This window comes from Muntiacus reevesi, chromosome 13 (genome assembly GCF_963930625.1).
Source record: "Muntiacus reevesi chromosome 13, mMunRee1.1, whole genome shotgun sequence".
In the NCBI taxonomy this organism is placed as follows: domain Eukaryota; kingdom Metazoa; phylum Chordata; class Mammalia; order Artiodactyla; family Cervidae; genus Muntiacus; species Muntiacus reevesi.
In genome coordinates this window covers 7,396,001-7,412,321 of record NC_089261.1, presented here as the reverse complement: position 1 = coordinate 7,412,321, position 16,321 = coordinate 7,396,001, and the positions used below count along the sequence as shown (strand labels likewise).

General features: G+C 53.4%; 1 protein-coding gene across 1 annotated transcript; it reads right to left on the bottom strand.

The window, feature by feature from the left end:
• Positions 1-2,206: 2,206 nt before the first annotated feature.
• On the bottom strand, positions 2,207-15,310 carry CRYBB1 (crystallin beta B1). Its single transcript, XM_065904613.1, has 6 exons — positions 15,209-15,310; positions 13,413-13,592; positions 11,437-11,555; positions 7,109-7,241; positions 4,364-4,506; positions 2,207-2,464 (listed from the first exon to the last, which is right to left on the bottom strand). The coding sequence occupies exons 1-6, from the start codon at positions 15,287-15,289 to the stop codon at positions 2,281-2,283; spliced, it is 840 nt and encodes a 279-aa protein (XP_065760685.1). The 5' UTR covers positions 15,290-15,310; the 3' UTR covers positions 2,207-2,280.
• Between the last annotated feature and the right edge of the window lie 1,011 nt (positions 15,311-16,321).

Genomic DNA, 16,321 nt, shown 5'->3' with positions numbered 1-16,321 from the left:
AGGGTGGGAGAACTAGGGTGGGAGGAAGAAGGAAAATGCATGTCCCAGAGGGGAAGATCTTCAGCTTTGAAGCTCAGCAAAACCACAGAGTGGGGTGTCATGAGGCCCCACTTTTCTTTCCGGCTTCCTCTTTGCCGCACTCTGCATTCCTTTCTCACCCCCGACCTCCGCCCACTCAACCACCAAGCTACTCCTCCCACTTTAATAAGCGTCACTTGGACCCACCACAAGCTCTCTCCACCTCTGTGTCTTTGCCCATGGTGCTCCACAGCTGCCAAGGACAGCTGTGCAGGTTGAGCACTGCACAAGGGTACCATACTGACATCATAGACATCACAGATTTATACCGATACTTTCTGGCAGATGGCAGTCAGATGTCTTCATTTGTTTGTTTTATTTGGCTGCATTGGGTCTGAGTTGCAGCATGCGGGATCTTTTCCTTAGGACACACGGGTTCCCTAGTTGTGGTGCACAGGTTTAGTTGTTCTGTGGCGTGTGGGATCTTAGTTCCCCAACCGGGGATCAAACCCATGTCCCCCGCATTGCAAGGAGGGTTCTTAACCACTGGACCACAATGGAAGTCCTGGCGGTCAAATGTCTTGAGGAAGAAGTATCTTTTTATCATTTGCACAAAGGTGCCATGTAGGGTAGCAGGGACCCTGCGTTTGCTCTGCCTGGAATGCCTTCATTTACCACCAAGTAAGCTCCTGATTCATCCTTCAAGGCCCCCTTCAAATACCCTCTCCTCCAGGAAGATATCCATGGCAACACATCCCCCAGGCTTCCCGCAGAGATTAATGATTCATAACATCGGTCAAAGCTACTTGTTGATCCAGGAGTCATACTGCCTGATGTAGATTTCCAGCATGGGGCATGTGCCGTCTGTAGCGGGAGAGATGATGCTAGGTGGAACTTGGACCCAGGACTAAATCGGACACAAGAAAATAACCCTCTTTTGACTCATGTTTGATTAAATCAGAGAGAAACAGCTCAGTTTGGGCAAGTGCTTCTTTCAGACCTCCCTCTGACACTTGCTGATCACCCATTTCATCAAAGAGTGAGCAGGCTGCAGGCTAAAGCTTAAGCAAGTAGTGGTGTCTGCTGATAACGCAATGCTTGGCCTTCTTTACATTATATTTACTTAAATGACTGCTTCCTATCTATGGCATAGGATGCCAGTTTTCCATATCCTGTAGTGTTATCAAGTTTTACTTACAAATCAATGCATTTAAGCACACAATGCTATCTATTTAAACAAAAATGTTAAGTAACAAAACAGGTGGTAAGAAGAGACGGCAAAAAAAAAAAAAAAAGTCAGAAGAGTAGTACCTGAAGGAGTAGAATTTGAAAACACAGATTTTTTTTTTAAGACTGTGACTCTGGAACCTGACTGGGTTCAAATCTTGATTTGACAGCTGTGTGACCTTAGACAAGTCACTTTCCCTCTCTGGCCTTCAATTTCCTCACTTGTTAAATAGGAATAATTATATAATACTGGCCTCCTAGAGTCATCCAAATGCTGATGCTGAAACTCCAATACTTTGGCCACCTGATGCGAAGAACTGACTCATTTGAAAAGACCCTGAGGCTGGGAAAGATTGAAGGTGGGAGGAGAAGGGGACGACAGAGGATGAGACAGTTGGATGGCATCACCGACACAATGGACATGAGTTTGAGTAAACTCAGGGAGTTGGTGATGGACAGGGAGGCCTGGTGTGTTGCGGTCCATGGGGTCACAAAGAGTCGGACACGACTGAGTAACTGAACTGAAGAGTTGTCCAAATGATATACAAAGAGAATGCAAAGAACTTAGTGGTACTTGCTGGGTTCTTTTTTGTTTTTTGTTTTTTTGAGTTGTGGTTTTTTAAACTTAAAACAAAATTGTTTGATTTATTTGGCTGTATCAGGTCTCAGCTGCAGCGTGCGTGATCTGTGTTATATCATGTGGGATGTTTTGCTGTGGCGCATGGGCTCTCTAATCAAGGTGTGAGGGTGCAGCTGCCCCACAGCGTGTGGAATCTTAGTTCCCTGACCAAGGATTGAACTCGCGTCCTCTGCATTGCAAGGTGGTCTCAACCACTGGTCCACCAGGGAAGTCCTGTGCTTGCTGTTTTGATTATTACGATACTTATCAAGATGGAGGAAGTGGCGTGCCAACACTGAGGCCTGCATCTGTTCATAGACCCAGGAGACAGCTTGGCTTCAGGAATTTTTATTTGCATGGGGCAGGTGGGGATGATAAGCCTGCAGCAGGGCGGGCCGCACGAGCGGCGCGTGGACTCACTTGGGCGGCTCGGCGGCCAGGACGGGGAAGCAGCCTTCGCGATGCCACTGCCGGTCACGCAGGCGGCGCACGGCCTGCATCTGTGGCTGGAAGGCCCCCCACTCGTTCCAGTGCCGGAAGTCGCCAGGCTCCAGGAGGTACTGGTACCCACGGTAGCCGGGATACTGGTAGCCGACCCAGCTGGGGGGAAAGCAAGAAGGATGGTGTGGAGGCAGCCTGTCTCACTACCTGGCACCTGGATGCCCCCCTGGACCAGCCGGTCCTCCATCCAACCCGGCAGCCTGCTCTCCACCCCTCACCTGTCCTCGCTGGCTGGGGGCACCCGGGGCTCCTCTGGGCGGGCTTGGCCCCTTCCTACTGGCTCTGGGCAGTGATCTCACCTCTCTGACAGATCTCGACTTCCTCCTCTAAGTGAAGCGGGGATGGTCATGGGAGCTGGTTTATGAGGGTTTGGGGGGCCAAAGGGGAAAATGAATCAAAGTACTTTGCTAAGTGGATTGCGGATACATGGTAGGGAAACTAATATACATTCCACTGAAAGTGATGACCTGGAGCTCAGAGAACAGGATCCAAGGGAGTGAAGACAGGGCTTGGGGACTGGTTAGCAACAAGAAGGGGCACTCTTGTTTCAAAAAGTAGTTTTCTTTGTTGGAAAGTGAATTTGTGTGAAGTGGCTGGGAACACACCTTCTGGTGTGTTCAGACAGCCAGTTCAAATCCTAGCTCTGCCATTTCCTAGGTAGGTGACTTATTAGAACCCCAGCTTGCTATCTGTGAAATGGAGATGATGACAAACCTGCCTCATGGGTGTACTGTAAAGACTCAATGACTATTCATTGAAAGAAGTTAGGATGGTGCTCGGTCCATTGTAAGCACTTAATACAAGTTATTATCCATGATTAATTTCTAATTATGCCATTGCCTCTGCTGGGAGGGTCTTTCCAGGTCTCTCTCAGACCCCCTGCTCATCTTTCAAAGTCTGGCTTAAGTTCCAGCCTCCTCAGGTAAACCTTGGACCTGCCCTCCACTCCAGCGCAGAGAACCCAGTCCCAGAAACCTTTCTTCTCCCTCTTACCTCCATCTCTTATCTATTATTGCTGGACATCATCTCACAGGTGTACTGACATCTCCCTGCTAGATGAATAAGCCTCTGAAGGTAGGAGCTAAGCCTTCTTCACCTCTGCCTCCTGCTGTGTGCCGAGCACAGAGCCTGACTTATTGACAATGTTTGGTAAATTTCAGATGGCTTACATATTGGAATACTGGGTCTCAGGGAAGGACAAAAAAGCAAGAAAAAGACCACAGCGCTGATGGTGTTATAGAAACTCAGAAAAGCATCTGGGGTGGAGAGTTGGATGCTTTCCACGTGCCTCGAGTGATCAGGGGTGTCTCGTGTCTCGTATGGTTCTTTGGAGGCAGGGTTATGGATAAAGTGACCTCTTTTGGGTATCCGGCCCTTCCCTGAGTGCTCACGGACGTGGGGTGGGGGTGGGGGCCTCTGTTTCGAAAGCTTCAAATCCTAGAGTTCAGAGCAGAAAAATCCTCTGGGATTAAGACCTCTGATATGCCCATTGTATAGAGGACAACACTGAGACTCCGAGAGGGCTTGTGGCTCACCCAGGTGTCACAGAGCATCAGTGACAGGGTCAAAGCCCTTTCGTTACAGTCTCACCTCTCAGATGTCTCTCTGCTCATGCCCCCCAATCTCCCTGGATATTTCTGTTTCCTTGACCCACACAGACTGGTCTACTCACATCCACTCTGCTCCTCCTCGCTTCACTATTTCTCCAACCCAAACACAGGGCTAGAAGCCCCTACTCGCTCCATCTTCCCACTTCTTAGGACAATTGCTAGCGTTGTTTACACCAACATGTAATTCATCAACACATGACTCCACCCCCGCCCCCTAAGGCAATGACACTCTCTTGGCAGAATCCAGGCCTCCGGACTTTCCTGCACATCTGATGTCGCATCCTGTCCGGGCGGGCCCGGGGTGGGGGTGGGGGTGGGGGGGTGCCCTCCCAGCCTGCCTGAGCTTGAAATGAAGCAGGGGGTGAGGGCCCACAGGAGCAGGGCTTACGTTCCGCTGGAGACCTTCACACTGCCCACGCGGTCACAGAAGCCGTAAACCCAAAGGCTGGGCACGTCATCCTCCTGGATCTCCATGGTGTTGCCCTTGAAGTTGGCCCCTTCGAACAGGCAGAGCTTGTGCTCCTGGGCGTCCTGGGAAAGGAGAGAGGGGGTCAGGGGTGTGAAGGGTGAATGGGGCCTCCTGGGCGTGGAGAGAGAGAGAGCTGAGCCTGCTCAGGCCATCACGGGACTGACCCCGGATTGTCAAGATCCAGCTTCGAAGCGCCCTTCTCATCCGGAAATATGAGGATGTCAGCCTCTACTTCACTGAGCTAATCCATAGAGAACACTTAGCATGATGCCTGGCATACACCAAGTGCTCCAGACAAATTTACTCAATATTTTTATTACGCTGATCAGGGGTGCAGAGGCTCAGAGACGTTAAGCTTCTTGACGGGCGTCACACAGCCAGCCAGGGGCAGAACCCTCCAGAGAAGCGTGTCCCTGCTCCCATCCCCTCTTGCATCCTGCTCCCCGCCACTGCTTCTGCTGCAGCCACACCAGTCCCCCCTTTTAGCTCCTTGTTCCACCCAGCCCGTCTTCACTCCAGGAACCCTGCCCCCACCGTCCCCCGGAAGGCTGTGCCCACGGCTGACTCGGCGCCCATCCTTTGGGAGCTCTCTCCTCAGATCACCCCCAGCCACTCCCACCCCTCCTCTTCCCCAACACCAGAGCCTCGGTTTCCTCTTCCCCTCTCTGAGCACGCGCTGCATGGCCCCGTGCAGTAAGCACCACGGCTGTTTGCCGTTACAGGTGGACTTCTGTGATTAGGTTTTCAATAGCTGCCTCCCACGGGGGCAGGCACACTTGCACATCCAGAGCCTACGACAGAGCCTGGCAGAAACACATCCACGTGTCTGTGGTGGAATGAATGACTGCATGTGGGGGAAGGTCGAGACAGAGATCCCTCTAACATCCCAGGAGAGAGGGCTGGAAAGGACCCAGGGAAGCCAGCTGGGAGAAAGTTGGAGGTAAGAGAGAAAATGGGCCACACAGGACAGTGGCAGGGCTACAGGGAAGGGACTAGACCAGTGGCTCTTAGTCCTGGCTACCCAGAGACCTCAGAGGCATGGAAAGAAACCAGTGCCTGCGAATGAGCCCCAGAGATCTGGATTCAGTTGGTCTGGAGTGGGGTCCTGGCATTGGGACTTTTTTCTAATTATATATTTTATTTAAGCAAATATGTCTAAATTATGCTAATTTCAATAGGCAGACAACACAGCAATACTAATGAGGTCTTTTAAAAAATTTTTTTGGTTGTGCCATGTGGCATGTGGGATCTTAGTTCCCAGACCAGGGATTGAACCAGCGCCCCTGAGTTGGAAGTGTGAAGTCTTAACCACTGGGCCACCAGGGGAGTCCCTAATGAGGTATTTTACATTCTTATTTTTTCGTTTTTGCTATGTATTCAAAGCTTGCCATGCATGTCACACATCTCCATTCAGACTAGCCAAGATTCTCATGTTTAAGAGCCACATGTGGCTACTATATTGGACACAGCAAAGCTCAAGAAGCTACTGGAAGTGGCCCAGCTGATTGCTGTATCAAACAACTGTATGTTGACCTAGACTGCCTTATAAGGACCATTGATTGGGAGAAGAATCCATGAATTCTCGCAAAGCGTCCGTTGTTAAGGCTGATAATTCAGCCTCAGATTCTGAGAACATGATCAGATTGGATAACCCATTCACATAGATCTGGTGAGGCCAAACAACTGGCTCTGGGCACCTGATAGTCTCAAATGGGCATGCATGAAAACTCTTTACGAAAATTCCCACCACGGAAAGCAGAAGTTGTTACCACCATCAGAAACTGACCTTGGTGAGTGCAGACGTGGCTGGTTAATGAATCGCCATCAACATAATTCTGAAAAAAATACCTGTGAATGGCTTGGGGATAACATAATTCTGAAAAAAATACCTGTGAATGGCTTGGGGATAACTCCAACCTATTTCAGCTTTGAATCTTCTTGAAGTTATGTTACTTACTTTGGTTAAACATTACCAAGGGGCTAATTCAGTGTATAGTCTTATTGTCAGGGAGTTCACTGTGCCTTTCTGCAAGATCCCTCTTTGCAGCCATCATGTAAACTTCAACCTGCATGTCTGGCGCTTTGGGTGGGCTTTGAGACTTTTCAAAACTCCCCAGGAGGCTCAGTGATAGTCTGCCTGCCAGCGCAGGAGACACGGGCTCCATCCCTGACCTGGGAGACCCCACATGCCCGGAAGCAGCTGAGCCCGAGCCCCCCCACTGCTGAGCCTGCGCTATAGAGGCTGGGAGCTGCCACGACTGAAGCCTCTGTCCCCTGGAGCCTGCGCTCCAGGAGAGAAGTCACAACTAGAGAGCAGCTTGTGCGCTGAGACGAAGGGCAGCCCCCGCTCTCCGCAACCAGAGAAAAGCCTGCGGGCAAATGGAAACCCAGCAAAGCCAAAGAGAAAGAAATGAAACTACATTTAACAACAAAACCGGCTTCCAGAGCCCTGGGCCCCTGGTGATGAGGGTATCACGGGTGCCTCGTGAAGTGACCAGCATAGAGCCTCTGCCCCTGGATGAGCTCGGAGGTCACCGCCCCGCATTCCTCCTTCACTTCTCCTGCTCATCTGACGCCGTGGCTGTCCGGCCGTCACACCCCAGGCTTGCTCCTGCCCTCCCCAGAATCCTCCCCCGTCCCGAGCCCGGCCCACGGGCCACTCACCATCCGGACGGGCCGGAAGGACATGAGCCGGTCGCTGCGGTAGCTGCTGGACCACGTGTCCCAGCGCGGGTACTCGCCTTTCTCCAGGACGAACATCTCCCCCCGGAAGTTGGACTGCTCAAAGGCGACCCAGCTGGACGGGGAGAGAGGTGGGCAGGGTGGGGAGAGTCAGGAGGGGCGGAGGCAGAGGGGAGAAGCCATCATGGGCAGAACCCTCTCCCCCCACTCGCCTTCCCATCTTTACCTTGCAACACAGCCCCAAGGCTGGAGGTGGGGAGAGGTTGATCCCAGGCTGATCCCACTGACTGACGGGGAGGCTATGGGCAAGACGCTTCACTTCTCTGCGCCTCGGTTTCCTCATCTAACTTGCCTATTTTCTTGAAGTTGGTGCAGGATTAAATGAGATGGTGTGTATAATTACAGAAGCCAAATATCTCCCGAGATGTAGGATTTACACATAATTTTAGCACTGTGAGGACTTGGGGGAAATAACATATCAGAAAACATTTTTAAAAAACCCCAAAGACTCTTGAAAGTCCCTTGGACTGCAAGGAGATACAACCAGTCCATCCTAAAGGAAATCAACCCTGAATACTCATTGGAAGGACTGGTGCTGAAGCTGAAGCTCCAATACTTTGACCACCAGATGCAAAGAACTGACTCGCTGGAAAAGACCTTAAGGCTGGGAAAGATTGAGGGCAGGAGGAGAAGGAGAAGGGGGCGGTAAGATGATGAGATGGTTAGATAGCATCACTGACTCAATGGACAGGAATTTGAGTCAACTCCAGAAGACAGTGAAGGACCGAGGACCCTGGCGTGCTGCAGTCCATGGAGTCGCAAAGAGTGGGGCATGACTTAGTGACTGAACAACAACAATAATTTATCTTTGGATAAGGAAGAACAGGACACCAACCAGAGCCTTCAGCAGGCTATTATACTGTGTTCACAGTAGGAATCTTTTCCACAGAAACCTTTTACTTACGCAGGTGATACTATCTTTCCATTTGTAAAAATGATGCAAAAAGTTCTTTTGATATATATTTATTTGTGTCAAAAAAGGGTCATTTTAAAATGAAGTAGGGACTTCCCTGGTGGTCCAGTGGCTAAGACTCCACGCTCCCAACGTAGGGGACCCGGGTTTGATCCTTGGCCGGGGAACTAGACCCCACAGGCTGCAACTAAGAGTTTGCATGCCAAAGCTAAAAGATCCTACGTGCCACAACTAAGGCCCAGGGCAGGCAAATAAATAGACATTATTTTAAAAAATCAAATAAGCATATTAAACAAATAATATTCCTGGAGGTATGGGGGTAGGGAAAAATTGATACAGGTGCTTGAATCATGTTTGATGAAGACTGGCCTAGCACACAGAATACAGTAATCAGAACAGGGGCAGTGGAAGGGGAAATGAGAGTAATATTTGCCTCTCAGATACCTATGAGAATTACATGTGATTGTGCACATGTAGGTGTTCAGTTCTCTAAAAGGGCCAATTACAAGCTTGACGTCGGATGGGGGCTTTCTCAGCGCAGCCTGATTGAGGAAGGGAAGTGAGCTTTTGTTAAAAGGATCAGGGATTCTGGGGGAGATAAGATGATGCCCATTTCATAGATGAGAAGGCTGTGATGAAGGAGCCCCTTAAACTTTCCTCACTGTGTTCCGGAGTTCTCAGGGAACAAGAGAGGGCTGGGGGATGCTGACATTAGTCTCATCTCCCTGATGGGGGCTGGGACGCTCCTCTACCCAGAATGAGAGGGGGAAGATGGGGGCAGGGGAGGCTACTACCACGGACTGAAATAGAATGTGTCCAAGGAGCCTCAGGTCTCATCTGAGGAAGGCGCCAACCCACACAGCAGAGTGACAGAAGTGATGATGCAGATTTATTCTTCCAGAATAGAGGTGAATCTGCTTCAGCCCCACAGAGGCTAGAATATATGAGAAAAGGATGGCAGATGGATGGGCAGGTGGATGGATGGATGGATGGAGGAACTGATGGTTGAATGAACGGGCAGATGGGTGGATGGACAGGTAGGTAGCCGGGTAGATGGCTAGATCTATGGATGTATGGAGGATGGCTGGCTGGATGCATGATGGAGAATGGATGGATGGAGGGAGTGCTGAATAGAGGGATAAATAAATGGATGGAGAATGAACATATAGATGGATGGATGAACTAATCTGTAGATGGATGAGTGGGTGCATGGGAAGCCTGTAGATGGATGAGTGGGAGCCTTGGAAGATGGAGCCATGCAAGAGTTAAGAGGACAGATTTTGGCAACAGACAGACCCCAGTTCTAATCCCAGTTTAGCCATTTATTTTCTGTGTGACTCTGGGCAAGTCACTTTAGCTCATTAAGCCTCCGTCAAGGAGAAGAAAGGATTGCATCTACCTTGTCAGGAGGTGATGAGGGTCTAAAGCGAAAACACAAGCAGCAAGATCATTCATGATTAAAGAGGAAGGGAAGCTGGAGATCTGAGCTTATGGGAAGACAGACACTGATGTGGTCTTGCCACCCTGAAACCCTCTCCTAAAACTGTCTTATTCAGGAGGCACAGTGCCCAGTGAGGACCTGGTATATGAGTGAGGAGTTGTCTATATTAGTGCCTTTTCTCATCTCCTGTGGCTCATATGAGCAAGGAGAGAGGTAGGGCAGGAATCTCAATTCACAGATATGGGAAACTGCGGCTCAGAGGGGCTAAGTCACCAGTCTAAAGTCACACGGTGGTGGTGGCGGGTGTCTGCTGACGCCTCCTAGGTTTCAGGCGGGCTTGCCTCCCCTCCCCACCTATGTGAGGGCACACCTCTCCTCCCCTCCCCTGCCCACCCCATCCCCTCCATCGCTTTCTCCACCACTGTTTCTCCCAGGGCCCTGCTGGTCCTGACATGGGCCCAAGGTCCTGGGACACAGGACCTTATCTCTCCCACCAGTCGCAGTCCCAGAGCACACACCAAAGACCAGCTGCATCTTTGTTGGAGGAGAAATACTCTGGGTTTGAGTCACTGATAATGAAAAAAGCCTGAAAACCCAAACTGGCCACATCCGGCAGCTCCTCTTCTCAGCTGGGCTTTGACTCTGTGGGTGGGGCTGAGGTTACCAGCCTACCCCGGCCCACAGTAACATGGCTAAACACACAGAGCATCAGGAAGCGGCAATAATCTTCGTGACCACCAGCTAACGTCTGGGCACCCACAGAATGCCAGTCCCATGCTGCATTATTGTCTTCAGACTTGAGGACAATCTAGCAGGAGGGAGTGGGGACCATTACTCTGCCCATTTCAGAGATGAGGAAACTGAGGCTCAGACACTTTACAAGGTAAACAGGAGAGTTGGGACTCACACCCAGGCCTGTCTGACCTCAAAGCCTATCTCTGCCCTCTGTACCACCCAGAGCCCCAGGATGCTGGGCGTACAGGCTGATCACACCCCTTGGGGGCTTTTTGGCTGGAGAGAGGAGGCAAACGGGCCCAGTGTGTCTTGTCCAGCGGTTGGGCCTGTGCCCTGAGCGTAGTCCACAGGGGTTGAAGTTGGCACAACCACTATATCCAAGGGACAGTTATTCCTGCCTTAGGCCCAGAGAGTCAGGGGCAGCCTGTGGAGCAGGATGATATAAGCACTGTGAGTGAAACTTGTCAACCTGAGTCAAACCCAGGCTCTGCCACTCACCCTTTGAGCCTTGGTTTCCCCATCCGTCAAATGGGAATTAGGAGCCACCCCTCCCCCACTCAACACTGTAGGATCATCTAGGTAGAGTCCTCAGTAGGTGCCCAGAAGTACCTCCTGGGTACTCAACAGAAGGCCATTACTATCCTAAAGACTACAAGCTGCCCAGGAGAGGGGCCAGCTAGTGGACACCCGGCCCTTTGCCCTCCTCCTGCCATCAGTGATGGGTTCTGCTGCAGAAACAACATTTCTTTAGAGCCTGGAATCATGCCTTATTGTCAGTGTGACCTTAAGCTTATCAGATCACCTCTCTGAGCTTCAGTTTCCTCATCTGTAAAATGGGAAGGAGAATCATACCTCCCTTTCCTCCCTCTTGGGTTTGAAACAAGCCCTAGAAATAATACACAGTTGGCCCCAGTACAGAGGGTCCTGCATCTGTGAATGCAGAGGTCAGGCTGGACTATGCCATCTTATACCAGGTACTTGAGCACTGGCAGATTTCAGTATCTGCTGGGGGTCCTGGAACCAGTCCGTGGAGGGTACTGAGGGATGACCCTGTGCGGCCCTGCTAGCACAGGGGAAGGCAGTAAAGGGCAGCTATGGTTGTTTCAGTATTCCTATTTTACTAAGGCTGTGGAAGTGCCCCTCCCCCGCCCAAACACTCACGGTCCGGAGGTGACAATGAGGCTGCGCACTCGTTCGAAGCCACGGTCTCCCAGGTTCAAGCACTCCCCGGAGAATTCCACCCGCCGGCCCTGGAAGTTCTCCTGCTCAAAGACCACGAGCTGCAGGAGAGAAGCCCCCGTACCCAGGAAGCAGAGTGAGGGGGGGAGTACCTCCAAAGCGGAGAGGCTCCAGGGCAAACATGCATTAAGTACCTATGTACCGAAGAGCAGGCCGTGCCCAGATCACCCGAGAGCTTGCTGGGAGCCAAGGTCTGTGAAATAACACTGTCCTGCGTTCCCTCCACTTCTGAACTTAGTATCTGTACCGTCTTTAGGAACTGATGGATATTCCTTCAAGGCCTTTATCTGTGCTGTTCCTTTTGCCTGGAATGCCCTCTCCACCACACACCCCAATCCGGGAGTTCATGTCCCCTGTCCTGTTCTAGGTTCAGATGTCACCTCCTCCAGGAAGCCCTCCCTGATACCCTTTCCCTGAGTGAACTTGGTCGAGTGGCCCCTCCCCCCCACTGTGCTCATCCCATCAGCAGCACAGGTAACACACACACAGTCACTGCTGGTTTGCTTCCGGGTCTCTAGGTACCCCTCTCCCCTTTCACTCACCCCTTCCAAAGACCAATGGGGTGGATCTATTTCTGTATCGCCCAGCCCCAGCTTCTGCCACAGAGCTGATGCTCAGGAAACATTCATAAGTCTACCCATCAAACCACAAGGGAGGCCAGAAGCAGGGGCCACTGTGTTTATGTGGGTTAATACCCTCCTCTCACTAAGCATCCAATTTTGGTTTTTGTCTGCTCGTGGTCCCCAGCTGGGACAACCGATGCCATTCCCTTGAACCGAGGCAAACGTGTGCCTTCTCCCAGCCCGTTTCCCCAGCTGTAAAAGGGAGAGAGGTTCAACATACCCATGACCCAACCCTTCCACTCCTACACTTATCCGCCCAAGAGAAGCTCCTGCAGGTGACATGGCTAAGAACACCCTGACCACATTGTTTATGACAGCACAGCTAGCACCCACCCCATGGTCGTCAGGAGTGATGGACACCCTCTGAAACATCACACCGCAGCCACAACAAATGACCCACAGCAATGCGCGGCAGTATCAGCAGCTGCTAGAAATCTCATAGGAAGTACAAAAGAAAAATGAAAACCCCGGAACGGTTACATACAGTATGTTTCAGTAAGTTAAAAACAAATGAAGTGTAAATATATACTTTTAAAGGAATAATGCATCAAAGCACATAAAACAGCAAGCAAGCAGGTGAGGGGGCGGGGTGAGGATGGCAGTTCCCTCGCCCAGGGGAGGGAGGTGGGTTCCCGGGAGGGTGTGGGGGGCGCGTAGGAGGAGTGGAGGGGCGGGGAAGGGACACTTTGAATTAGATAGAGGCTGTCTACGAAGTCCTGGCTTTTCGTGTAATTAGCGGGTTTGCAGATGCGTATTGTTTTCATGAAAAATTAAATTGAAATTAAACCATTAAATAAGGGACCGTATAAGTAAAAACCGGCCAGGGAGGGTGGACCGCCTGACAGCGTGTCATGACCCAGTTCTGAACACCCGCGGGTGCAACCCAACCCGGTCCCAGGGGACCGGATGCCTGGCTCTCCGGGAGCCCTTTCAGCTTGACCGGCCGCTTGGAAACACTTTTCAGGAGGAGCCGAGGGAAGCCTTCTGCCCGAGAGGACCTTCTGGGACAGCTGTTTCCTGATGCTAACTAAGCCAGCCCGCTTTCTTTCCTTCTGTTTCTTGCTTTCGACAAACTCGAAAGCAGGTGCAAGCCTGTTGGGCATCCTGGCGGGGCCGCGGTGGGGCAGGTGGGGAGGGAGAGGCGGGGAGGGGCGGGGTCGGGGGGCGGGGTCGGAGGTCGGGGCGGGGCGGGGCGGGGCGTGGTCGGGGCGGGGCGCGCAGGCGCGGGGGTGCAGCCCACCCCCCCCACCGCCCCGCCCCCAGGCCCGCGCTCACCTTGTAGCTGCCGGGAGGCAGGTCCCCTTTGGCCGCGGGCGCCGGCTGGGCAGGGGCCGGGGCGGGGCCGGAGCCCGGGGCGGGGCCTGGGGGCGGGGCCGCCTTCCCCTTCCCGTCGGGCCCCGGGTTCACGGCGGCGGTGGCCGAGGCCTTGGCCGCGGGCTGAGACATGGTTGCCGCCTGCGGAAGTTTTGTCAAGAGAACCCTTCGGCCCGGGTTCAGACCGGCCCGGCAACCCCCAGGCTGCCTCCCTGCGTCTCGTCCCCCCATCCGCGTGTATGCTCAGCCTTCTCCAAACTCACCTCCTCTCTTTCTCCTTCTAAAACGGAAGCCTGGAGAGCTGTCTGTCCCCATCTCCTCCTTGGCCTTCAAGGGTTTCCCGTCTGGGGGGACCCCCTCACTCCTAGCTGCCTGCGCCCCGCTGGCTGCCGTGTCCTTCCTCTCTACCCCCTGGAGTCACCTCTCACGCTCCCATCACTTAGCACGCTTCTTGGCTTAGGGCAGCTACGATGTGCACCAGCAGATTTCATAGCAAGAATGTCCCACTTGGGGAAGCCCCGGAGATAGGAACCTCAAGAATGAACGCATCCTTCCCTCAGGATAACCTCGGATCTCCTCGTAGCAATCTGAGGCTCAGAGAGGGGAGAGGGCCTGCCAGCGGCCCCCCAGCTGCCAACTGGGGGGACTCCAGTTTTAATGCCAGCAGACAAACCCAGCTACGCGGCTTTGCCACCTACTTATTCTGATCGACTCATCCTTCCACCCTCGGTGCCTGGCTCAGCACTTGGCACATAGGAGATGCTCACTTAACACCTGTCCGGAGACTGCATGAATGCCTCTTCCCCTCTCTTTTTTCTGAAACAGTGTCTCTGGCATTGCCTGGGAACGGGTGTGTGGGTGCAGACACAGGCCTGGGCTGCGGGAGGCTTCTGACACGGGAGGCTCAGGAGACGCCTGTCAGGGTTCTAAAAGAAGGGCTGTGGCCGTGTGGGCGTCGGGTGGAGAGACCGTTGGTCAGTTCCAGAGGTTCCTCCTTACTTTGGGGTCTGGGCGCCTTGAGTGTTTGGAGAACGCCTTGTCTTTGTCCCCGGAGGGGGGGAAATGCCCCCTTTAACTTTGGAGACCGTTCATTCCCAGGGACTCCAGGAACCCCCGTAACAGCTCAGATCAAGAGTCCCTGGCCGCAGCTTCCTGAATACTTTCTGTGAAGAAGAGCTAGCTTGGGGCAAGCAGACCCCTCCCTGGGCCGCTCTTGAGAAAGGCTGTCATGACCCTGGGTGCTCTGCCCACCGTGGGGAGGCCAGACAGCTGGGCCACATCTGTGGCTTCCAGGCTCCTGCTTACCCCGCCCCCTGCCCGCCCCGCCCCCAAAGTCAGGCTCTGAATATCAACAGGCCCCTGGGGGCCACTGGGTTCCCTCCTCCCTGGAGAGGTGCTCTTGCCTTCCGCATCCCCTGCCCCCCACCCCAATCCCTCTCTCTATGCGTCGCGCCCTTCCTCCTCCCCTCCCCCTCCCCCTGTTTTCCCGGTTTTCCCCTCCTCTCTGTGCCTGCCCTTCTGTCTCTTTCCGCTTCTCTCTGCCCCAGTGTCTTGCCCTGTTTATACCTCTGCACCCATCTGGTCTCTTCCTTCTCTTTCTTTTCTTCCCTCCCTCTCTTCCTCTCTCTGCCCCCTCTCTCTCCCCACCTGGCTCCTGATGACCCCCTTCTGTCTGACTCTCTATTCCTGCTCTGTCTCCCTTGCTCACTCCCCTCCCCTCCCCTGGGGCTCTTGGCCGAGGGTGGGTCCCCTCTTACCTGGGGCCCTGCTATTTGCTGCTGGAGGACAGGCAGGCGGGCAGGCTTGGTGCAGTGGGTGACCAGGGGCCGACCCCCCATTTTATAGTCTGGCAGACACCAGATCCTGTCTTCTGTGGCACAAAGCGGTAGCTGGCTCAGCAGGCCCCGGGCAGAGAGTCGGGGGGGCCTCGGAGCCCTGGCCCTGCTGGGTTCCTGCGGAGGGCAGCACTTTCCATTGTGAGCCCGGCACGCACAGCAGAAACCCTGGCCAGCAGCCACATGGCCTTGCCTCTGCCGGGCCCCTGCCCCGAAGCCGCTCTCACAAACACCCGTTGGGGATGGGCTTGTGATGGGTCCCACTAGCTGCCAATCCAGGGAAAGGGGGAGCCTCCAGAAGGTCGGTTGGAGACCTGGGTTTGAATCCAGGCTCAGCCAGTCTGCGCCACGTGGCCTTAGCAAAGTCTACCCCTTGGGGCCCCTGCGTCTGCGGTTGCAAGTGGCTCAGGTGTCCCTGTGGGGTTGCCTCACAGGAAGGCAGGGGACAAGGTGTAGCACTAACGCATTACCCCTGCCATCTGGGTCAGTCCCCAGGACAATCCACCTTATGGGCACTTTCATTATACCCATTTGGCAGATGAGCAAAACTAAGGCGCAGAGAGATCAGAGTCAGGAATGGGCTGGGTGCAGGGGGAGCCGGGGAAACCAGCTGGGAGAGAGAACAGGGACTCGGGTTGGGCAAGTGGAGAGTGACAGAGAAAGAGGGATGATGCAGACGGAAATACGGAAGGGTGATGGCAACAGAGATGGACAGACAGACAGAGACAGATGTCAAACAGAGCAACAAAGAGTCGGAACAAGGGAACAGATGCCAGAAATCTCCTCATCCAATCTCCTCATTTCATACTTGGAGAAACCGAGGCCCGGGGGTGAACCATGGGTTTCCACACGGCCACACGGGATGAGTTGACAATCGAGCCAGGGCTGGGGGACTGCGGGGTGCTGCCGGGTCATGCCGGCCTGCAATCTGCCTCCCTGACCCCTGGTGCTGGTGATGGGCTGGGGGAGAATGGGATTCTCCTGAGGTTCTTGTTTCTTCTGTGGGGGTCCAGGGTCCCAGACTCCCCACGGAGC